The sequence below is a fragment of the Muntiacus reevesi genome, chromosome 7, assembly GCF_963930625.1.
Source record: "Muntiacus reevesi chromosome 7, mMunRee1.1, whole genome shotgun sequence".
NCBI lineage: Eukaryota > Metazoa > Chordata > Mammalia > Artiodactyla > Cervidae > Muntiacus > Muntiacus reevesi.
The window spans coordinates 64,524,078-64,549,357 of NC_089255.1; the positions used below are offsets into that span (position 1 = coordinate 64,524,078).

Consider the following 25,280-nt stretch of genomic DNA (forward strand, 5'->3'; position numbering starts at 1 on the left):
TCTACAAAGTTTGTCCGCTCCGGGGCACCGTAGTGACTTTTACGCTGGCGGAGAGGGCCCGGCTGGACTCGGCTGGGCTGGCCGGCAGGAGCCCGGCTCAGCTTAGAAGATCCTGATGGCTGCGGTGTTTCTCGTAACGCTCTATGAGTACTCGCCGCTTTTCTACATTGCGGTGGTCTTTACCTGCTTCATCGTGACCACCGGCTTGGTGTTGGGATGGTAAGTGTCGCCAGGGCTAAGGGCAAGGGGCGTCTGGGCGGACAGCCAGGGAGATGGGTAGCGGCAGGCTGCATTGTGACTGCTGGACTGTGGCTGTCGAAGAGCCGGTGCTCAAGGCTCCCACTGGCTCAGGAGGAAAACAAGGTGGACACCGCATCCGCATCACTGCCCTGCATCATCGTCCGATCGCCGTTGCTGCAGGTATCTGGGGATGGTGCAGGATTGAGGTATTTTACCCAGCTTTGTTTCTAGGTGATAAAGCAGCCAGTAAGGGCTTGGTCTTGATGTGGGGATAGAGAGGCTGTCCAACAGGTTTCTGTCCGGATTTGGGGCCTACTGTGTGCCCGGAGTGAGCCCGTCATCTGCGGTACAGTGCTCAGACGTGACAGTAAACCCAGTTGTTCGTTGCTCTTCTGACCTGAACTGAGCACTTGCCGTGAGATCTTTTAGCGTAACTTATAACTGAACTCTGCACCGTTTGAGAATGTAATGGTTTCTACACACATTCCACACCTTTTGAACGGTGAAACTATAAAGACATAATTTTAGAGCTGGGAGAGACCTCAGAGATAAGTTACACTAAAGTATAAGGGCACTTCACCTATGGGAGACTAGGAGAGGAGACTGTTAGCTCATCCGTGAGCTAGAATTAGCTCAGAGAGTCTAAAATTTCTCTCTCGAAGAGATGCCATTGTATCATGTTTAGAGTCGTCTTATAATACAGCTAGCTGTAACCATCTTACAGGTCCATCCTTTGAGGAGAGAGACATGAGCTGAATTTTGAAGAGTATTTTGAAAAAGAAATGGAGCTAAACGTGTATAGTAGAGAACAGAAGGCATTTCAGAGATTACATGAGCAGAGGGTCAGAGGAGACATGCTAGTGAATAGAGCAGGCTGTGTAATATGAGTTTTAAAATACCCTTTGAGCATGTATATGTGATTACTTTGGGCTTCCCAGGTGGCTCAGTGGTAAAGAATCCACCTGCCAATGCAGGAAACTCAGGCGATGTGGGAGATCTGGGAGGAAGATCCCCTGGGGTGGGAGAACCCCTGGAGGAAGAAATAGCAACCCACACCAGTATTCTTGCCTGAAAACTCCCGTGGACAGAGGAGCCTGGGGGGGCTACAGACTGTGGGGTTACAAAGAGTCGGATACCACTGAGCAACCGAGCCCACACGTGTGATTACTTTAAAGAAGGAACACAAGCTCTTGTCAATTTCTGGAAATATGCCATCTTTAGGAACTAAGTAAAGTTTTTAACGTTTTCACACTGCTTTCCACGCTGTCAGCAGTAGATTATAAAATTCCTTCTTGGTTGGTGGGGGAAGAATAGGACCAATTTTACACAATCTGTTATTTCTTGACACATCAGAATTTCTTGCTGTTGTTCATTTTAAGAAAGTTTGTAGTTGGAGTTAGGAAGAAGTTGTCTAAGTGAGAAGAGATGTCTAAACACAAGATTTTTATTGGCTATGCTGTTACTGTCTTCAGGAGTATAATTTTCCTCCATTAAGGGAAAATAAGTAACCAGTTGATAATTGCATAATATCCTTAAATTTTAATTTTCAATCAGCCTAATTATTTTAAAATTAATTTTCAGTTGGCCTGATTCAACTAATTAGAGATTATAGATGTCTATCTTTAGTAATGGGAGGAGGTAAATGAGTAAAGACCTATTGATAGTGATGGTGGCGTCTGTGAGAAAAAGGTAGTTCAGAACCCTTGCTGGGGTGGTGAAGAGACAGACTTTGGAGTCAGACAGACAGGTTCAAATCCTGGCTCTGCCAAATTTCAGACTTGGTTTGAAAAGTTAATGATTATCTAAGCACTCCATTTAAGTATGACTTTTACAAGGATGGAGGCCCAGGTAGTTGTAGAACTTCAAGTAGTCTGAATTAAGCATGGCTGAGGCCACAAAACCATATCAGTGCCAGTCACTTCCATCCTGATTTGGCCCTAACCAGTCATCTTAAGCCTAATCCAGCCATTCTCTCCATATGGGTTAGCTTTGCCCATGTAGATAACCTTATTATTATTGTTTTTTTAAACTAGTGTTTACAGTGAAGGCCATCTAGAGCTCCTCAAAATAGTTTTCTAATAGTACCCCGGGCAGAAGGCAAATGCATTAATCCGCTATGCTTTTTCTCTGTGCTTGTCATTTTCTTTAACCTCCCCCAGTATAATTTCTATTGGTCGTCTGTCTGCTCTGTCATGGTTCTTGCCTCAGTACTGCTTTGCATTTCTGTCCCATTGCTTAGTTCCTTTCCCTGCCTTTCGTACTGTGTGGGAGTAGAGAAAGAATAGGCGCACCTGACTGTTGGAATCCCAGTACCAGTAGCAAAGAATAACACAACGGAAAGTACTGAATTTCTGTTTAACTACGTGATGGTTTCTGTGAGCTCTGATACTCAGATTTATCAAGCTCTAGCTGTTTTGCCAGGCAGTGTGCAGGAAGGAGGCCAGAGTGCCATATACATCCTTAAATAGTTTCAGGTAATTCGTGATCCTGACTCTGCAGCTGCTCTCTGCTTCCTCTTGACTGCAGATTATTAAGCTATTACCCTTCTGTACTTTGCTTGGTGACTGTGGCGCAGAACCTCTAAAGACCTTTCTTCTTTGCTAGCTCACTGCTTCCATGAGGCTTTGCCAGTAGGGGAAGGGAGTAGAAGGCTAGAGGAGGACAGAAGGACTTTTTGCTTCCTGTTTGATTATTTTCCTCCTCTGTCTCACCACAGCCATGGTGCCTCTCTCTGGCCTTAACAGTGGGTCACAGTTTATTGTTTTGTATACTCTTAGAACTAGCCTTATTATACCCCTCCAAAGATTCAGTACACCTTCCTCAGATCTGAGTCCCAGCTGCACGGAGGTCTTTCCTCCAAGTCGCTAAGCAGTAGGAATCCTCTTTGCTCTGTTCTGTGTCCTGGGAGTGATAGTTACTTCCCACTGTAACTAATTCTGTGATACTCAGCGTCTCCTTTTTGCCTTTTCAGTTCTTCGACATCTGGCTCACAAATTTTTATATTATCTGTTAAAATGCTAGTGTGGCTTTGACTGGACTGATAAATATTAACATATTGATTAAGAATTTGTTACTCAGAATGGAATCCCAGGGGGGGAAATCCTTTACGGATGGGATTTGGGTTTGGTCATCTCTTCAGCTCCTTGCCAATGGGAAATAAGAATCTAGTAATCCATGGTATGGATTGGCATCATGATTAATCAGCTTTGCCTTTATTTGCTTGTGATTAATGATTTCTGAAGCTAAGTGCCTTGGGGGACCAAGTGGCTGAAGTACATTACCATTATGGCAGCAGTGATACTGCAGAGACTGGGGGAAGGGTGGGATGGTTTCTCGTGGGGCCTCTGGAGCACTTACAGAAAGAAAATGACATGTTCATGTCTTTAAACTCTCAGATCAAGTCTTAGAGAATCAGAGTTTTCATGATGCTAAAGCTCTTTACTTCATGTAGCCACAAAGCTGCACAGTTGTAATTGTGCTGGTATTAGAATTGCATAGCCTTGTCAGTGTCCTGTTTAGGACACTGACTAGGGAAGAGTCAGAGCCCTGAAACTTGCAGTGGCAACATTGCACTTAGAGCTGAGAATCCTGAAACCCCAGGCACTCAGAGTGTGCCTCCCTTGTTGATGGAAGCAGCTTGCTTTCCACGTCTGAGAAAACTAGCCTTCTCTTGCTTGAAGATCCTGTAATACTTCTCTTAGGGCAGCTGCTTTGCAAACAGTGTCTATACTCAAAACCTACCTCTGTAATCTTTTGTTGTTAGGCCCAGATCTCTTCATGTTCCACAGAACAGGAACAAAACCTGACCTAGTTAGAGAGAACCAAGCCTCTAAAAGAATAACAAAAGTTGGCTAATTTGTATTCATGCGAATTTGGGAAGTATGTATGGGAATGAAGTGTAAATAGATTAGGCCAAGGAGGTTAGAATGTAACAATGGATCAAGTTACATTTATTGATCTGGATGTATTCTTAAAAAATTCTGACTTTAAAGTGTTAACTTGTATATGGGTGACTGAAACTTGGACCAAGAGCTGCCCTATATTTAATAAAGCTGAGATGCTAGAACGTTCCTGGCATAATGAAGAGGAAATCTGAAGGCTTAGGAAGATGGGAATATTGGACTGGATTTCTTATGTGCCACCTGCACACCTATCCTCTTACTGCATCCTTCAGCATGACCTGGAAGACACATTTCACAAGGCACTAAGGAGAGACTGGTGGCCTTAAAAATCTCCCGTGCCTGTCCACTGTGGGTCTTTTATGATGTGGGAGATGCTGCCGTTCGGGTGGACCTCGTGATCTGAAGTGCAGTGACAACACATAACCACAGGAGTCACCATGGACTTCTGACGCCTAATGGGCAGTGGAGGACAATGCAGAGAATGATTTGCCCCATAAGGATCTTTAACAGTGGCTAATTGATTAGAGCGTCCTTAGGAATAAAATAGATAGGTGGCCTCCTAAGTCCTCCATCAAGTACACAGAATGAGAAACTCCAGGCTGGAACTAGAAACCTGACTTGTCACAGTGGGGAGTTACAACCTTTATGGGGAGTTATGACCTTTGGCCTACTTTTCAAATCTAAGTCAATCCATAGACCTGGAGGCCCCGCTTGATGGTGAGGTCCGGTCCTTTCGAGGAAGGCCTCCGTCTCCCGAGTACTGCCCCAAGGGTACTGTGAATCTTCCATCAAGTCTCAGAGTCTGTTGTCTCTCAGCTGCAGACGTGCTGTCTGTACTCTGCTTTTGATTCTGGAGCTGGGACTTTGCAAAGCTGTTAGCTGTTTCTCTTATGCTAGTTTGCTCCCTGATAGGCTCTGCCAGTTCAGTTCAGTCGCTCAGTTGTAGCCAATTCTTTGTGACCCTGTGGACTGCAGCATGCCAGGCTTCTCTGTCCATCACCAACTCTCAGAGCTTGCTCAAACTCACGTCCATCGAGTCGGTGATACCGTCCTACCATCTCATCCTAGAAAGAGTCTGGAAGGCTGGTAAAGGAGGAAGGAACTTCCTGTTAACCATCTGCTTCCTTTTCCTGGTCTACATTCCTGCAGCACTGGCATCACCCTGGCCTGTGAAGCAGCAGTTTATTTTAGTTTTCAACTTTTCCTCACACCAAGAATCAGGCTTATTGCACTCCTTCAGAAATATCAGTACCAGCTGGCCAGCACTCCTACTACAGAGGTCTGGATCCAGCTCTGGGGGATTCCTTCTCCCAGCTTCTAGTTGTAGTAAACCCCACGCTTCCTTTTGTTTCCTTAGCCTTAGGAAAGATAACTGCTTCTTGCTGGGATACCTCAGTGTCCCCTTCTTGCCTTGTCTGTCCTCCAGTACTTGGTTAATAGTTCTTTATATTAAATTCTTTTCTAAAGTGTTGATGTGGTTTTCTGTCTTCTGCCAACCCTGCCTGATACACTGATCTTGACTATTTCTCATCTCACTTGTTGAATGCAGCAGGTTTTGTGTGTGTGATGAGGTTGGTGATGAGGTACATGCTCAGTCACTTCAATCATACCACCCCATGAACTGCAGTCTGCCAGGCTCCTCTGTCCATGGGATTCTTCAGGCAAGAATACTGGAGTGGATTGCCAGGCCCTCCTCCAAGGGATCTTTCCAACCTAGGGATCAAACCTGTGTCTCCTGCATTGCAGGTGGATTCTTTACCCACTGAGCCATGGTGGAATCCCTCTTAGGAAAAGAATATAACATTATTTTGTATTTGCTTAGGGTACAAGATATGTGACACTGCTGCTGGGAAGAAATTTCTTGGAACAATTTAGAAGAAAAAACTTTTAGAAATGGCATTTTAGACCTTAAGAGGGCCTTAAGATAACTTATTCTAACCCTTCTTTTTACAGTTAAAGGCACAGAATTTTAGAGATTGAATCCCTTGACTCAAATTTGCTCAGAAACAACCCTCTTCCTCTCCAAGGATTTCCCCATGAAAGTTTTTTATTGCTATATCCTGACCCAGTGTCAGAATCCAGCTAGCCAAGTGAGGCCAACTGTGCGAGATGGCAGAGAAGAGAAGCCCCCTCGCCCCCAGATTAACAGCTGCCTGCGTGTCTTCTCATTGGCTTTGGTACTCAAGTCTGAAGGGATGATAAATTTGTTTACTTTCGGAACTTGAAACTTTCACTTCAAAGTAACTTTTATTCTTGAGGGACTCTGTGAGACTCCAACAGGAAAAGGAAGTCAGTTCTACTGATTCAGCAGCTGACAGGAAGCTTAGGAAGTGTGTACAGGTAAGACAGTGGATGGGCAATATGAAAAAGCATGGACCGAATTGGAAGTCCCCAGGTTACTACTGTGCTGGAAGTATGAAAGTGCAGCAAACACTTTAGAAATGGGAAAAACCGGAATTATTGAAAATTCCAGGAGGATTAAGTATGAAATTATAACAGTAAAAAGAATGGAAAATTCTCTCCCTCTCTGTCTTTAGAAAGTTCTCTTAATGGAAAAAAAGGGGGGGGGAGGGCTGGATTTATATAAAAGAGAAAGCAGTAAATGTTAAGAAACATATATTTAGTTATTTAGTTGGCATTCCATTATTAAGCATTGTCAAAATGACTTTGAGTGGGAAAAGATAAAAATGCAATTTGATTGAAGAGAAAATTTGTCAGTTTTATATTTTACTATTTTTTCTAAAATTATATCAGCCATGATCTGATAGCAGGCATCAATGTCTTTATTCAGATTTTTGACTAAAAATGTGGAAAAGACCAGATGTAAGGATGGTGGCCAGAGGCACATAGATTACTGGGTCTAAATACTAGTGTTTTACAGAACAAATTGTCAATGCCAGTTGTGAATCGTTCTATAGCCAGTCTCCAGTGTTTAACCTTATTCTAGATCATTTCTGCATGTTACCTTTGAGTCATACATTAAAGATAGAAATATTGGCCCACATCAAATAAGTTTAAACTGTGGAAGTTGTGGAATTTTTGTGCAAAAAGAGCAAATTCATCACGGGTCTTGTATATGAAAAGGTTGAGGATTATTCTAGGTTGAAAGCTTGACATGTGTCATCAATGTGTCAGCTGATGTGACTACATTAAGCATGATGTTTAGGACAAGAGATGTGGTCAGGCTATGATGTCACTCTGACACACAGTGAATTCTACTCACCTTACCCCCTGTTTTCCCCTCAAAGCGTGAGGATATCAGGGGAACTGGGCTGGCAAAGTCAAATAGGGACGCAGAGTCTTGACTAAGCCCTGGCCACTTTAGCTATGCTTTACTGATTCCTCTAAGGGGGTAGGAATATGAAAATGTCTGAGATTGTAATTTAGGAGCAGTGTTAAGACATAATTCATATAAAGCAGTAATGAAAAGTCAAAGAGCAAAAACATCGACCTTAAAGGAAAAGATTAATAGCTTTTATGTTAAAATTAAGAACCCTGTTCATCTAAAGATACCATTATGTATGTGAAAAGGCAAGGTATAGAGGGGCTAAGATATATACAATTAAAGGACTAATATTCATACCATATAAAGAATTTTCTGTAAACAAGACAAATAAAGACAAACCAATAGAAAAGTAGAGAAAGAATTTGAAAGGGCTTTCCCAAAAGAGGATATCCAAGTAGCAATAAACATAAAAAGTGCTCCATCTCATTAGTCTTCAGGAAAATATAAATTCAAACCACAATTCAGTGCTACCATACACCTACCAGGATGGCCAATAATGTTTTGGCAAGGATATGGAGCATGGGGGGACCTCATTCATTGGTGGTGGTGTGTAAATCTATATGGTTCTATAACCATATAGAACAGTTGTTAACATTATCCACCAAAGTTGAAGCACAGACCTTTTGGCCAGGAAACTCCATTCCTAATAGAAATGCATTTACATATATACATTGAGAACGTGTTATGAAAATATTCATAGAAGCATTATTCCTAATGGCCAAGACATGAGAACAACTTAAATGTCCATTAAGAGTAGAATGTGTAAGCCGATCATGGCATATTTTTGCAATAGAATACTATATAGCCACAACAGTGCACTAAGTATAGATACAAAAATGAATCTTCAATGTAATGTGATAAAATAGGAAATAAAAGTATACACAACATGCTTCCACCTATATAAAAGTTCAAAAACAGGTAAACTAAATTACAGTACTTGAAGTCAAGATAGAGAAGGAAGAGGTAGTACATGGGAAGTGACACAGGAGACTTTCTGAGGATATTGTTTGGTTCTTAACTTGAATAACAATTATTTTGTTATTCAAAAAAGTACTTTGTGTACCTTTTTATAAGTATGTTATCCTTTGCAGTAAAAAGATTATGTCAGGTAAAAAGGCTGAATATTGAGCAACATTCATAACAGCAATTTTAAAAGACATTAAATCTGGGACTGAAAATGTAGACCCGCGATTAAGCATGAAGGAAAGAAATTAAAAATCTAGAGAAAGGAATTTCTTTTAATAATAGATGTACTTTGCCAACTGTTGATGTGATGCTGTGCCACTCAGCCTTGGGGTTGGCATGCCTAAAGAGAAGCAGCATTTACATGTCAGATTATTTGTTTCATTCTGATGTGTATAGGCACAGAGCAGATATGGTATAACCTCCTACAGTATTGATTTATGTAAAGATTTGGAGAAATATTTTTATATTAAAAGCAGATACATTATGAAATGCTTTTCACAAAGGAATATCATGCTCACAGTGGGCTGCTTCCAGATATTTCCCTAAAGCTTTGCCTTTTGGCGTTTCTGGCTGTTATACCTTAAAGGATTCTTTCACTGAAATTTTTAGGCACAAGGTTATAAAATACCTGAAATACAGTACTTGAACCTACAGTAGAAATGAACATGATGAGATCTAAATTCTCGCTTTTACTGCTGGCAATGTGGGTAAAGAAAAAAAATGGTGGGATGAGTTAGGGAGAATTAAATAATGAGGAAGGGGCCAGAATTATTGCAAAATTCAGACTTAAATTGAAGAAAGTAGGCAAAACCACTAGACCATTTAGATATGACCTAAGTCAAATCCCTTATAATTATACAGTGAAAGTGACAAATAGATTCAAGGAATTAGATCTGATAGACAGAGTACCTGAAGAACTATGGATGGACTGGGAGGTGGTGATCAAAACCAACCCCCAAGAAAAAGAAATACAAAAAGGCAAAATGATTCTCTGAGGAGGGCTTACGAATAGCTGAGAAAAGCAGAGAAGCTAAAGGCAAAGGAGAAAAGGAAAGATATAACCATTTGAATGCAGAGTTCCAAAGAATAGCAAGGAGAGATAAGAAAGTCTTCCTCAGTGATCAATGCAAAGAAATAGAGGAAAATAGAATGGGAAAGACTAGAGATCTCTTCAAGAAAATTAGAGATACCAAGAGAACATTTCATGCAAAATGGGCAAAATAAAGGACAGAAATGGTATGGACCTAACAGAAGCAGAAGATATTAAGAACAGGTGGCGAGAATATACAGAAGAACTTTGCAAAAGAGATCTTAATGACCCAGATAACCACAATGGTGTGATCACTCACCTAGAGGCAGACATCCTAGAGTGTGAAGTCAGGTGGGCCTTAGGAACTGGACATGGAACAACGGACTGATTCCAAGTTAAAGGGAGTACCTTAAGACTGTGTTTTGTCCCCCTGCTTATTTAACTTATATGCAGAGTACACCATGCAAAATGCCAGACTGGGTGAAGCACAAGCTGGAATCAAGATTGCTGGGAGAAATATCAATAACCTCAGATATGCAGATGACACCACCCTTATGGCAGAAAGTGAAGAGGAACTTGATGAAAGTAAAGAGGAGAGTGAAAAAGCTGGTGGTAAAACTCAACATTCAAAAAACTAAGATCACATTCAAATAAAGGTTCCATGTTGCTTGGTGAAAAAAAAAAACTAAGATCATGGCATCTGGTTTCATCACTTCATGGCAAATAAATGGGGAAACAGTGGAAACAATGACAGACTTTATTGTTTTGGGCTCCAAAATCACTGCAGATGGTGATTGCAACCATGAAATTAAAAAACGCTTGCTCCTTGGAAGAAAAGCTATGACCAACCTACACAGCATATTAAAAAGCAGAGACATTACTTTGCTGACAAAGGTTCGTCTAGTTAAAGCTCTGGTTTTTCCAGTAGTCATTTATGGATGTGAGAGTTGGACCATAAAGAAAACTGAGCGCCAAAGAATCGGTGCTTTTGAACTGTGGTGTTGGAGAAGACTCTTGAGAGTCCCTTGGACTGCAAGGAGATCCAACCAGCCCATCCTAAAGAATCAGTCCTGAATATTCATTGGAAGGACTGATGCTGAAGCTGAAACTCCAATACTTTGGGTACCTGATGCGAAGAACTGACTCATTGGAAAAGACCCTGATGCTAGGAAAGATTGAAGGCAGGAGAAGGGGACGACAGAGGATGAGAGATGGTTGGATGGCATCACTGACTCAATGGATATGAGTTTGAGCAAGCTCCAGGAGTTGGTGATGGACAGGGAAGCCTGGCGTGCTGCAGTCTATGGGGTTATGACTGAGTGACTGAACTGAACTGATGTGTAGAGTGTTTCTTTTTTCCTTGCCTTTTTTTGGTCTGTAGGATTTAGGTAAGAAAGGGAAGGTGTTTTGATTGTCACAGGAAGATTATATCTTGTGTCCTACCACTTCACATGCCTGACTTGACCTCTAAAGGGCACTGGGGCAACAATGAGCAGTGAAGTCAAAAGCTGTGGGGTAACTGATTCTGAGGATCAAAGAGAAGTTACTGGATTTGTGTTTTCTCTCTGCCAACCCATAAGTCGACTCCGGTATCAAGATTACTGTTGTAAGCACTTCCATAATGCCAAGCCCTGTTATAAACGTTCACAGGTGATGAAGCAGTTACATAGAGTTGGAATGATTGCTTAAGGACACATGGCTGTTAAATATCTTGTTCCTGACTTTAGGAGGAAAGCAGTTTTTAATTAAGTACATTGTTAGCTATACTTCTTTTTATTGCCACCCTTTATCAGGTTAAGTTCTTTTTCCACATTTCTAGTTTCCTGATGGTGTTTATTGGACTAGACATTGGATTTTAGCAAGCACTTTTTCTGCATGTATTGAGTGTATTTTCTGTATTGAGAAGATTGTATGGTTTTCATTTTGTAGCTTGTTAATATAGTGTATTATATTACATTTCTAATGTAATGTTAAGCCAGTCTTGCATTCTTGAGATAAACCTTGCATTCTTGAATATTAACCTTCTTATATACTGTTGGATTTAATTTGCTAAAATTTTGTTAAGAATTTTTGTATTTATGTTCCTGAGAGATGTTTGTTTGCAGTTTTCTTGTGTTGTCTCTTCCCTTTCTCTGCAGACTTCAGTTATGTGATATTAGATTGCTTGAACTTGTCCCTCAGCTCGCTGACAGTTTGGGTTTTTGTTCAGCCTTTTTTCCTTTGTGTTTTATATTGGATACCTTCTGTTGCTATATCTTCAAATTTACTAATCTTTTGTCCTGTGATATCTGTGGTTGTTGTTTAGTCGCTAAGTTGTGTCTGACTCTTTGTGACCCCAGGGACTATAGCCTGCCAGACTCCTCTGTCCATGGGATTTCCCAGGCAAGAATACTGGAGTGGGTTGCCATTTCCTTCTCTTAGTATCTTCCTGAACCAGGGATCAAACCCATGTCTTTTGCATTGGCAGGTGGGTTCTTTACCACTAGCCCCCTGGGATGTCTGCTGCTAATCCCATGCAGTGTATTTTTCATTTTCAGAGATGGACTGGAGTCTTTTCTGTATCATCCTTGTCTCTATACTGTAGCATAATCTTTGCTTATTTTCTTGACACATGGAGTATGGTGATAACAATTATTTTGATACCCTTGTCTACTCATCCTAGTATCTATCCCACCCCTGGGATCTATTAATACTAATCCCAGTATCTATCCCACCCCTGGGATCTATTAATACTAATCCCAGTATCCATACCATCCCTGGGATCTATTAATACTAATCCCAGTATCTATACCATCCCTGGGATCTATTAATACTAATCCCATTATCTATACCATTCCTGGGATCTATTAATACTAATCCCAATATCTGTTCCATCCCTGGGGTTTATTAATACTAATCCCAGTATCTATACCACCCCTGGAATCTATTCATTAGTTTCTCTGCTCATTCTGGGTCATATTTTCCTGCTTCTTTGCATGCCTGTGAAGTTTTATTAGATGCTAAGCATAGTGAATTTTAGCTTAGTGGGTGTTGGATATTTTGTATTCATATAGATATTCTTGAACTTTGTTTTGAGACTTAGTTAACTTACCTGGAATGCTTTGATCTGTTAGACACTTGCTTTTTAGTTCTTTAAGACAGGAATAGAACAGTCTTATCCAACGTTCTATAAAATTATAATCATCTGAGGGAAATTTTGTTCCATTTGTTAATTTTACTGGCTTTCTCTTAGCATTAGAATTATGATTTTGAAATTTTAGTTTGGAGCCTGGATTTTAATGGCAGTCCTCTGTCCCCTTCCTTTGTCCTCATCCTGGCTGTTTAACCAGATTCCGAGACCCCCTCAGAAAGGACTAGGTCTTACAGTGACAATTCCTTTCCATATTGATATTGTCCTAACCCAGTTCCTGGATTCAAGGTGTGAGCCTGGCTGTCGCCTTTGTCTTGAGTGGACAACCTGTAAGGCCCTCTATCTGTGAGAAGGCTTAGTTGCCACTGCCTGCTGTCAGACTCAGAACATATCAAACCATGGTATCAGTCTTACTCATTATTTTTTTTTTCTTTTCAGATCCATTAGGGTTTAGAGTTTAGGGTTAGGGTTAGGGTTAAATAAAGATCCATCTTTTAACTCAGCTATGACTCTTTTTTTATTAAAACTTATTAATTAACATTTTCAAACATACCGAAAACTTAAAAGAATGCATAGTGAACACACATATGCCCATCACTTAGGTTCTACAATCAACATTTTATTTATTATGTCTTTATTACATGTGTATCTGTCCATCCATTCCTCTATCTACCCATCGGTTCATGTTAATTTCTTGAAACGTCAAAGTAAGTTTGTACTCTTCATCTGTAAGTATTAAAGCATTGCATATTGCTATCTAGAGTTGAATATTTGTTTTCATTTGTAGTTCTTTTATTTTCTTTTGGAGTAACATTTATATACAGCGAAATGTACAAATCTTAAATGTTATCAAACATATGTATACAACTCAAACCTCAACCAAGATATATGACATTACCATCACCAGATAAAGTTTCCTCACGCCCTTTCCCAGTCAGTTCATACTTCTACCCCATAGAAGCAGCCACTGTTCTGTTTTTTATTTCTACCATAAATTAGTTTTTCCTACTGTAGGGTTTCCTATTATGAAATCATAGAGCATGTATGTAAGGCTTCTTTAGCACAGTATGTTGTTTTTGAGAATTATCCACATGGTTGTTTCCTTTTCCTTGTTGAATGGTAGTATTGCTTTGTTTAAACAGTGAGCAAACCACTATTTTGTTTACTCATTTCAGTGGGCTCTTTGATTTCTCTTTTTCTTAATCTGTCACTGCTAAGTGTTTGGAGAGAAAACAGTGTATTAAAGTAACTATGCTATCTTAAACTAAAGTCCCCTGATTTAACTAATGTGTTTTCATTTTTAATTATTTTATTTAAACTGAGTAAACTTATCTTCTTTCTACCATTATATGGAATTGCATTTATGCGTTCCATTTTCCCTCTAAGTTTGTTCTTTATCACATTTTTACATGAAATTTAAAAATAGAGAATATGTTATATTAATGAAGGGCTATATTTTAAATTCTTTTGTCCCTAAAATAATATCAAATAGTCTACATATTAAACATATATTTACTTTTTACATCATTTAGAAATTCAGTAATTCTATCATGTTTTTGCTATTGTATTAGGTACATTTTGGTTATAATCATGGAACTCCTTTGTAATGAACAATAATTAGCAATAGAAATCTTTGTTTTCAAGAGTATGTTGATTCAGCCAGGTGAACAATATATTCCAATTCTATGGGATATCTAATCTCTCTTAATTTTGGATTACTTCTTCAATATAATATAAATTTTCTGATACTTAGGTTAAAAGGAGTAACTAACAAAATACTTTATCACAAAATACCTATCACAGAAAGTTTCAGTATTTGTTAAAATTATGCTTTATTTTATTTTTACCTTTCTTAAGGTTTGGTTGGGATGTTCCAGTAATTCTGAGAAATTCAGAAGAGACCCAGTTCAACACAAGAGTTTTCAAAAAGCAAATGAGACAAGTCAAGAATCCTTTTGGCTTAGAGATCACCAATCCATCTTCAGCTTCAATTACAAGTTGGTGGCTATTTTCCAAAGATTTTTCTCTCTTTCCGTGGCCCTTACCTAGCCCTTTAATTTTCTTTCTCTATTTCTTTCTCTTCCTCAGACCTAACAAACATTTATTGAGCACCTGTTCTGTTCTAAGAGCTATGCTGCATACCTGAGACATGATGGCTAGTAATTCACAAATCTTGCTCCTAAGGAGCTTATAAACTAGTAAATAAAGGCATTTATATGAGAAGAATAAAGTGTCACAGGAGTTAATAAAAGAAATCTTATTAGGACGCTGTGCCATTTTCATTGGTCTTTGGTGTAGAGAGAAAAGCAAAGCTATTGTAGTAAAAGTAGAGCTAATTAAGGTTGCTACCCCTTGAAGAACAACCATCTTTTCATCTGAAATTCTGATATTTTGATATTAAATGGTAACAATACATGGTAGTTGTTTGTTTCTATACTTGGGAAGATAAGTTGTCTGCAAGATTATCTAGGAAACACTGGAGTAAAAGAAAGAAAGGATTAAGTTTCGGGAGGTATATGCAGGAAAAGCTTCACAAAGAGGAATGTTCTGTCTCTTTTTTTTTTTCTTCCCCCACCCACCCTCTTTTTTTTTTTTTAAAGAGTAGAGTCTTGAGATAAGTAGGTGTTTATTTTGGGAGGTTGGGAAAACTTCTAGGCAGAAGGAGAAGCATGGGCACAGCACCAAGATATAAGTAGAAAATACATCAGAGAATCAGTAAGCAGTTTGTTGGGCTTTCCTGGTGGCTCAGATCACAAAGAATCTGCCTGCAGTGCAGGAGACCTGGGTTCAATCCCTGGGTTGGGAAGATCCCCTGGAGACGAGAATGGCAACCCACTCCAGTACTCTTGCCTGGAGAATTCCATGGACAGAGGAGCCTGGCCGGCTACAGTCCATGGGGTCACAAAGAGTCAGTAGTATATACAGATATTATGATATGACTCAATTCTTTTTTAAGAGTCATAGTACTTCATTATAAAGTGTTCCATATTTTATGCATTTAATCTCTTGATATTTGTGTGGCTTTCAGCATTTTTATATGACCAGAACTCTAAACATACATCTTTTCACATTTTTGCTAATAATATATTAAGAAATTCTTTTCTAGGTTCCATTTTTTCCTTTTTCTACTTTTTTTTAATATGCCTTTTCTGTTTTTTCCTCTCCTATCTACTTCCAGATTTTTTTTCTTGCTTCATGTAGTGTGGTTCTTAGGTGAAACAGGGGAAAGTATGTGTGATTTTAATATATGTATATAATTTGTATCAATGGAATGTTTTTCTTCAGCTACTTAATAGCTAGTTGAAAAACATAGCTAATTAAAATTTCTATTCTTGAATTAATACCTGATGTTTGGAATTATATAAAAATTTGAAATCAAATTCTGTTCCAATTACTTATGTGAAATTCCTGCCAGTTAAGATTTTTGCTTTACTATGATTAGAAATTGCTCTGCATTTCTGCTAGTGTATACATTCAGAGTCTGAGCCTCTGTGTACAAACTACTAACCTGAGAAGAAAAGTGAAAAACTCAGTCAGTCTTTGATGTCCTCTAGAGCATCTGCTTGTGTCTATGTAGCTCCTTCTCCAAGGAGATCATCCTTTAAGAAATAGATAATGCATCAATAAAAATTCCAATTTGTAAACAACAGAAGTGACTCCAATAAAAGGACATTGAATAGTTTACAGAATTGCCGGTAGGTTTGGAGAGCCAGAATCAGATACCAAGGCTGTTCAGCCAAGAACAATGACCAAAACCATGCCCTTTTGCTCTGGTGAGTACGCCGTGGCCACTGAGCACTAGCCGTTGCAGCTTGCACTGTCAACAGTATGAAGAGTGAATGCTGCTGCCCTTGAACTTGATATTGCTACAATTGCCATGGGCAAGGGGAAAAAAATCATACAGCTGGCCTACAGTCCTATGTAAGTGTTAATAGGTAAAACTACATAAGACAATTGTATGTGCATAAAGCAATTACCCTCCAATTAAAAAAATTTAAATTTAGAAAAGATAATTGTATGTTCAGTTATAACTTGTATATCTACATAATCAGGTTTACTTAAATTATAATACCTTTTATTATGCTGAAAGCAAATAAGTGAGGGCAATAAGCAAATGACTGAGGGCATCACTGTCAGACCCTCCATGTTTTGGAATCTCCACTCTTTCTTCAGGATATTTTGCATATTATATGGGACATTAACTGGATGACAAGAGTGTATTAGTGTTGTCACTGAATATATTCATACTAATATGGCTCCATTTCATTTTAATGTTTTTTCTTTTCCACTGATCATCTTGTGGCCCCCATGGATTATATACCTGCACTTTGGGAGGCAGCTCTATTAGTTCTTGTAGTGAGAATTATATATGTTGTTAGAGTGGTAGGTTATCAATAGTAAACTGTATCTCAGTTTTTTAAATCTGTGGGCAGAGTCTTGAAGTCACCAAAAAAAATTATAACTTCCAAGGCTAAGTATGAAATAATGTAACAGAGTTTACTGAGAGCGCTTCAAAACCGTGTAGACATTGAAGTTTTTATATCTTTTGTTTCAGAGACCATTTCCTTCATTTATAGACAGATACCCTTTAATGAGCTCCTTTAACTGCCATCAGCCTGGCCAGCATCCAAAAGGAAGCTTTTGTTACTCGCTGTGTATAATTGTAATAGAAATTACATTAGGTAATTTTCTTCTCTTTGTCTCATTTGTTTTCTACAGCTGGCATAACTTTGACAACAGATTGCCTTGAAGATAGCCTCCTTACATGCTACTGGGGGTGCAGTGTTCAAAAATTATATGAAGCTCTGCAGAAGCATTTTTATTGCTTCCGAATAAGCACTCCGCGAGCATTAGAAGATGCTCTGTATAGTGAATATCTCTATCAAGAGCAGTATTTGTATCCTTTTATTTGATACACCCATTAACACATGAAAATTTTAGACTTTCGACTTTCTATGAATAAAATTGTGTTGCTAAGTTATTGTTTACTCCTTTTGGTATATTGTTGTATTTTTTGGTTATAGTGGCAGTTTACCTTTACATCTTCAAAAAGCATTAAAAAGGACAGCAAAGAAGAAATATATTGCCAGTTACCAAGAGATACTAAAATTGAAGACTTTGGTACAGTGCCGAGATCTCGCTATCCTTTGGTAGCGCTGTTGACCCTAGCCGATAAGGATGACCGAGAAATTTATGACATTGTAAGTAATTTTAAAATTCTGGAAGCATTACTTTTAAGTGATTTGATTGATCGGTCTTAATTATTTGGTGAAATAGAAAAAGATTTAATTTCTGCGGCCTGGACACATTTTTCTTGGAAAATGAATGTATGGGAAGTACTCCTGTAAGAGTTTTTTTATGTGTATTGCTTCTTCAGAGTGTGACTTGTGGTTTCCCATATGGGTTGCAAGAATATGATTATATTTAGAAAATAAAAGACAGAGTTGAATTATGTTAATTTCCTCATTCTGTATTCTGTGGTGTTGGCCACATAGAAGAAGTCTGTTAGGGAGCATGTTTATTCCTGGCATTTTTAGCACCGAATAAATAACTATTGTAATAATCTGAAGTGCTCGATTTTAAGACAGTATCCACTCTCTTCTTTGCGTGCTTGCAGTCATCTTGCTTCCATCACAGCCCCTATTGCACCTACATCTTATGTGTCTTTGGTCCCTATATTTTTAGTAATTATTGTAATCTTTTCTCATTATTTGCTGTTTCTTTAGTCCAGTAGTTTATCCCAATTAGGCAGATAAAAGCGCGTTAGAGATCTAAAAGGCCCTGAGCCTGACATTCCTCTAAGTACAGTAGAAGCTTGTGCATGAAATAAACTTTTGGTAAAATCCTCTCGTGATAAGAATGCCTTTATAACCAATTTGCTACTTTCCTGAAGTGCTTGAAAGAGATATATTGATTAGTAAAGATATGTTACCATGTCTTTATTATGACACTTTGTAATATACAAAGTACATTCGCCACCAGTAACTTATTTATTCCTTATACAACTCCCTTGTATGTTAGGGCAAATATCCTTCTTATAAACACTGAAAGAGTTTGAAGAAAAATCCCAGCCATTCACAAAACAAGAGATAGAACCAGGGCTTGATTTTGAGCCTTTGTAGTACTGTGCCAGCGTTGTTTTTAACAGGATTATCTCCACGAAAGAAGCATGCATTGAGCTTTGGAAGGTGCAGACCCTAACTCAGAGATCTAGACCCTGCTCAGTGCAGTTATGCCTCTGTGGTTTTCCTTTGTCTGTTTTTTTTGGAAGGGGGATGTTAATTTGAAGTTCCACTGAGCTGAAGTCCGTTTGTTTTTTCCAAATAAAAGTCGTACTAGTCAGTTTATTTCCAGGAGCTAACAGTACCTAGAACTCAATAGGTACTCAGTAAATTTGTTAAGTGAAAAAAAAATCATACCAATCAATGTTAGCGAGCCACTTAGAGCCCCTGGATAGTCTACAGGAGAGCTCTTGTCTCTGTCTCCCTTCGCGCTCCTGTGGCCCTCCTCTCTTTTCCACTGAAGGAAATAAGATGTGCTGAGTTGGGCGTTTCGTATCTCCAGCCTTTCCGTCCTTTACCCTGCCTATCTGGGCAAGATAGCCCTTCTCTCTCCACCATGTCCCCCCCCTCACCCCCGCCATCTCTTCTAAGCTCCCCCATTTCTTTCACCCGAAACAGAAAGGGTCACACCTGTCACCTTTTTCTCAGCTTCCCCTGTGGTTCCTTTCCCCCACACTGCTGCAGCTCCTTGTCAGCTTGAATTCTCAGACTCTTCCTTATTTTCTAATTTTCCTCCTCCATCTAAACAGAGGAGTGTGTGTGTGTGTGTGTGTGTGTGTGTGTGTGTGTGGTAAAATACTTATAACATTAAATTGACCATTTTAACCACTTAGTGTAAAGTTCAGTGGCATTGTAGATGGGGAAAGATTTGCTCTCACACCCTGATCCATCTGGAGTGAGGTCTCCTGGCCCAGCAGTGCGTGGGGGAGGCTCATTCCCACAGGGCAGCCTGGGCACGTGGCTCTACGGGTCAGCCGTCCTGTTCTCTCTTTCTTTGTACCTCCCTGCCTGGTCCTTCTCTGGGTCTCCTGTCCTTATCAGCAGGCTCCCTCGTTTCCTTCCTGTTAATCCTAGCTTCTCCATCTCTTATCTCTCAGATAGGGCCTAATATTGGAACTGAAGTCTATTAGTATATTTTGTATTCATGTTCTCTGTTCTTAATTTTAAAAGCAAACTGGGCATTTGGTTTTTCAATATTTTATCTGGAGTCAGAGATTCTAAATCTAAAAAAAAAAAAATTTGAACTCTCTCATTCCTATTGTAACTCCTATTGTAAATTACATTCAGATCCTGTAGTTAGGAACTAATTTGTTATTTTAGCTAGATAAGGAAAGTGAAGACTGTCATTGCAAGATTTTAACTTAAATTTTTTTTCACTTTTAACTAAATTATGCTAGTTTCTTTTTTGTATTACTCAAATAATGTATGTTTGTGGAAGGAAATAGAAAATCTAGAGAGGTCAAAAGGAAAAAAAGGAAAATCATGGGTATTCTGGCACACAAAGACGGTAACTGTATTTGTCTATATCTTTCTAGACCTTTATGTATGTAATTTCGAGACAAAAATAGGATCTAATTGTCCATTTTATTTTGGGGTCTGCTTTCATTTAATAATATGTTTTGTACATTTTTTCCATATCAAATGTATATCTATAACTACATATATATTCATAACTAGGATGATAGTAGCTTCAGAGGCTTTTGATGTTAAATTAAATGGCAGGATTGTTAGTAATAGGTGATAGCATTACTCTCTTCTACCAAAATACAATCCTGTTATTTTGATATAATATTAAAAGTCTCTGAAGTCATTGCCAAATCAATACATCCTTATGAAGCTGTAAAGAATATTATATGTTTACAGCCATTGTTTTTTAAACTTTCTATATGCATATAATTTCAGAAACTTGCCAAAATAAAAATGTAAAAGAACACCCATATACCCTTTACCCAGATCAAATTGTTAACATTTGCCCTATTTTCATTATTTGCCCATATGTATATGTATATATGGACTTCCGTGGTGGCTCAGTGGTAAAGCATCCACCTACCAATGCAGGAGATGCAGGTTTGATCCCTGGGTGGGGAAGATCTGCTGGAGAAGGAAATGGCAACCCACTCCAGTATTCTTGCCTGGAAAGTCCCATGATCAGAGGAGCCTGACAGGCTAGAGTCCGTAAGGTTGCAGAATAGTCAGACATGACTTGGTGGCGAAGAACAACAAAAAACAACATGTATGTGTATATATATATATATTTTAATGAATTGAGAATAAGTTGTATACATGATGATTTTTTACATCCAAGTACTTCAGTGTATATTTCCTAATAATAGGTGTCTTAAGTAACTATGATGTAGTTATCTACTTTATAAATCTAACATTGATACAGTATTTTATCCAACCTATTACCTGCATTCCAATTTGTCAGCCTATCTAACAGTATTGTTTACAACATGTCTTTTCCCTCCAGTACATATTGTAGTTTAGAGTCAGAAATTATATTTGTCATGTATTTTTAACCTCCTTTAATCTGAAACATTTCCATAGCCGTTTTTTGGTCTTTTATGACATTAGTATTTTTGAGGCATACAGTCACATGTACACACTGTTTTCATAAAACAGGACATTCCTCATTTTGTCTGATGTTTCATCATGATTAGATTGAAGTTAAGCATTTTCAGCCAGTGTACCAGGCAGGTGATAATGTTTAGTTTTCAGAACATCGCCTATAGAAGAATGGGAGGTTCTTTTCCCTCATTGGCGATGTTAATTTTGATCTCTCAGTCAAGGTATTATCTAATTTCCCATTGTTTCCTTTTTTTTTCCCTCCCTCCCTTGCAAATAATAGTCAGTGTGTGAAAAGGCACTTTAAGGCCATACAAATATCTTGTTCTTTATCAAAATCTGCCCTTGTATTTAATATCCATTAATGATTCTTGTCAGAGTTCATCTTTACCATGATGGTTGCAAAATAATTATTTTCCAACTTCAGCCCTGCATTCAGCCCTCTGCCTTCTATTACAAGCAAGAGACCTCTGATTTATCTCTTTAATTATCTATTTGTTATCTCACAGCTTCATAAATTCCTTTTCCTCCTAGTGGTTTATAATTCATTACTGAATTTGATTATTTAAGTCCTCAAACTTTCCTTATTTCCTTTCCTTATTTCCTGCCCCAAACTGAGGATTTATTGTCAAAAACAGTGTTCATAAATTCCTCGGATTAGTTCTCTCAAAAGTAAAAAAACTATGTAAACAGGTATACTCAGATGATGCTTACATCCCCAAGTTCATTGTTTTCCGGCTTGTCCTTCCTGTGTTTCTTATTCTAATGGTAAGAAAATACAAATCTCTCTCTATTCTCATTTCCCCTTCTTTCTTATACAAAAAGTAGGAAACACTGTACACTATGCATGTTCTCACTTTTTTTACTTTTTATCTCCTGGAAATCACTCCAGATCAGTTCATAGAGATCTTCCTCATTTTTTTTTTAAACAGCTGCCTAGCACTCTATTGTATGTAGGGTATACATGTATTAATGCCATAGCTATTCAACCAATCTCCTGTGGTTGGACATTCAGGTGGTTTCCAGTATTCTGTAATAACAAATAATCTTGCATTGGATAACTTGTGTGTCTGTAGTTTAATACTGGTGAGGTTATGTGGTTGAAGGCTAAGTAAATATGGGTCATTTTGTTACCTACTGCCAAATTCCCCTCCATTGGAGTTGTTCCTTTGGAATTGTATCTTTTTTTTTTAACACATTTCCTCCAGCAGTATATGAGAGTGATGGTTTCTCCATAGAGTGTACTGATAAGCTACTCAATTTTTGTTAATCTGATGAGCAAGAAATGATATCTCAGTGAAGTTTCAATTTGCATTTATCATATTATAAGTGAAATTGAACATCTTTTAATATGGCTAAGGACCATGTTTTATCTTTCTGTAAATTATCTGTTCATGTCTTTGCCATATTTCTGTATAGAATTTTTACTCACTTTTTCTTCAATTTTTTAAAAGTTCTTTATAAGTTAAGGATATTAACTTATGTCTGTGATATACATTATGAATATGTATTTCAGCTTGTAATATGTCCTTTGACTTTACTTATAGTGTTTTTTGTCATGCAAATTTTATATTTTTATGTAGTTAGATTTGTCATATTTATCTGCCTCTAGGTTGGAGTCATAGAAAGTCTTTTTCTACACTGAAACTAAAAAGAAATTCATGTTTTTCCCTAGTACTTGTATAGTTTCATTTTTTACAATTATGAGTCTAATTTTGTTTTCCCAAACAGCTATCCAGTTGCCCCAGTACTTTTTATTATTACAAAGACTCTCTTTGTTTAGTTATTTGAAATGTAACCTTTATATTTGCATATATGGTTAAGTCTGTTTGTGGACTGTTTATTCTGTTCCATCCAGCTATCTGTTCATGTGCCAGTACCACACTGTTTTAATTTTAGAGGCTTTGTAGTGTGCTTTAAAATTTTAGAGGCTTTGTAGTATGTTTTAACATCTGACTGAACTTAGTCCCTCTCATAGCTTTCTTTCCAGTATTTTCCCAGCTCTTAGGTTTTATTTTAATTGTAGAGTCAACTCATGTAGCTATATGAAAAACTAATTGCTATTTTTGTTGGGATGACATTAAATTTGTGAATTTGAGGATAAGTAAAATAACTTTGGCAAAATATATATAACTGGGTTCTTTTTAGTGACTGTGATTTAAGGAAGTTATAATAGGTTTTCTAATTTATCAACCTCTTATTTTTATTTGAGAAATATTTTTCACATATCTGTGAAAAAAATATAAGGAAATGACATAGTGACTGGTGTTCAATTTCTGTTTTAGATTTCCATGGTGTCAGTAATTCATATTCCTGATAAGACTTATAAACTCTCCTGTAGGATATTATATCAATATTTACTCCTAGCTCAAGGTCAATTTCATGATCTTAAGGTAAGTTGTACCCTCTAGTCTTATTTTTGTCTTTTCTGTTTACAGAGTTTCAGAGAATGACTATTTATAAACAGATAATAATATTTTCAGTTACTTATCATAGAAGTTAACTTTTATTTACTATTGGATTTGCTAGTTCATACGTTTTTAGCAGCTCTTATAACCCCTGTATTTGAAGCATAATTGTCATTTGTAATTATCTTTACATTTGTTTCTTTGATTTTCAGCAACTTTTCATGTCTGCAAATAATAATTCCACTCCCTCCAGCAATTCTTCTCCAGAAGAAAAAAACACAGACCGAAGTTTGCTAGAAAAGGCAGGACTATCTGAAAGTGAAGTGGAGCCTCCAGAAGAGAACAGCAAGGACTGTGTGGTTTGCCAGAATGGGCCTGTGAACTGGGTGCTCTTGCCGTGTAGACATACGTGCTTGTGTGATGGCTGTGTTAAGTATTTTCAACAGTGCCCAATGTGTAGGCAATTCGTTCAGGAATCTTTTGCACTTTGCAGTCAAAAAGAGCAAGACAAAGACAAACTGAAAAATCTCTGAGGCTGTTGTAACAACTGAAAAGTACTTCCCACTGAAGATGCAAGCTTTGTCTTCTTGGAATTAACCATAACATGGAATCTACAGTGTTAACCGTCAGTGAAAATTCTATTTTAACTTCATATTTGTACAATACATGGATTTCAAAAATTAATTATTCCTTGCTGTTCAGCATGGCAAATACTGAAATTCCACTCTGTGTCAATGCATAAAAACCCATTCAACCTCTTGTGAAGAACGCAAACATTTGGCCTTTTATCAGCTAGAGAATTTCATGTAATATCAATTAGAAAAATTCTGAAAAGCAATCCACCTAAAATTTGAGCAAGTAAAAGTCTTAAGATTTCAGAATGTTTTTTCTTTGACTTAATCTGGAGTGCAATTGGGTAAAAAGCTGAATTCTTAAAATAATTGTGTGTTTCTTAGTTTACAAAGGAGTTGGAAAGGGCTTCTAACTTTAAATCCTTTCCTGAAATAACAGTTTTTATAAATATCCATCTGTTTTGGTTTCTCATTTTCCTTCTAATCATAGTCACACAAACATATCTTAATTTTTAAATATAGCTTCTTAAATTATAAATGCAAGAAATAATTCTTGACTGTTCTCAGTGTATCATAGATTTAAATGATACGCATTTATAGGAAGCGGATATATAAAACATGGATAATAAAATTTCTTGGATAATTAAATTTATTGTCAAATATGATTAGATTAGCAGGATGTGACCTACTAGGGAAGATCTGTGAGACTCTCAATACCTTACCTTAGATTTCCTCCTGCATAAAGAATCCATCCAAAACTGGAGAGGTTTCAGAGCCAGAAAAATCACTAAAAGAAACAAACCATTTTTTTCTAGTGTATGTGTGTGTGTTTTTTTAATGCCAAATTAGCCCCATGTCCTTCTGAATATTAAATCACTTTGTTTATCCCATGTTACATCCTCTTAGGAGTTGAGGAACCTGGTAGTCAAAAAAAGCCCCATTCCCCACTTTTCCCAAGATGATTAAGAAGAATAAAGTAAATCAGAGCTTCCTGTTTCTTCAATGGAAATTACCTTTAATTCACTAAGAAATTCTGTCATGGCAAATAAACTGTGACATGCAGGGAGATTTCCAAGCCTTATTTTGTCCTGTTTGTATTAAAAATTATGCCTTATCTTT

At 37.8% G+C, this 25,280-nt stretch overlaps 1 protein-coding gene across 2 annotated transcripts; it reads left to right on the forward strand.

The window, feature by feature from the left end:
* On the forward strand, positions 1 to 25,280 carry CGRRF1 (cell growth regulator with ring finger domain 1). 2 transcript variants are annotated; one of them, XM_065941529.1, is made up of 6 exons: positions 1 to 219; positions 14,412 to 14,551; positions 17,274 to 17,451; positions 17,608 to 17,755; positions 23,467 to 23,574; positions 23,802 to 25,280. In XM_065941529.1, exons 1-6 carry the CDS (start codon positions 116 to 118, stop codon positions 24,120 to 24,122), a joined length of 999 nt encoding a protein of 332 aa, XP_065797601.1. In that variant the 5' UTR covers positions 1 to 115; the 3' UTR covers positions 24,123 to 25,280. The 2 variants fall into 2 exon arrangements, with proteins under 2 accessions (XP_065797601.1, XP_065797603.1); XM_065941531.1 differs by lacking the exon at positions 1 to 219 and adding an exon at positions 6,360 to 6,482.

Bases quoted from the DNA above. Each gene is read 5' to 3' on its own strand.
- CGRRF1 (XM_065941529.1), top strand. From the start codon at position 116: ATGGCTGCGGTGTTTCTCGTAACGCTCTATGAGTACTCGCCGCTTTTC. The intron at 220-14,411 runs GTAAGTGTCGCC...ACCTTTCTTAAG, and splicing joins ACCGGCTTGGTGTTGGGATG to GTTTGGTTGGGATGTTCCAG. The intron at 17,452-17,607 runs GTATCCTTTTAT...ATCTTCAAAAAG, and splicing joins CTCTATCAAGAGCAGTATTT to CATTAAAAAGGACAGCAAAG.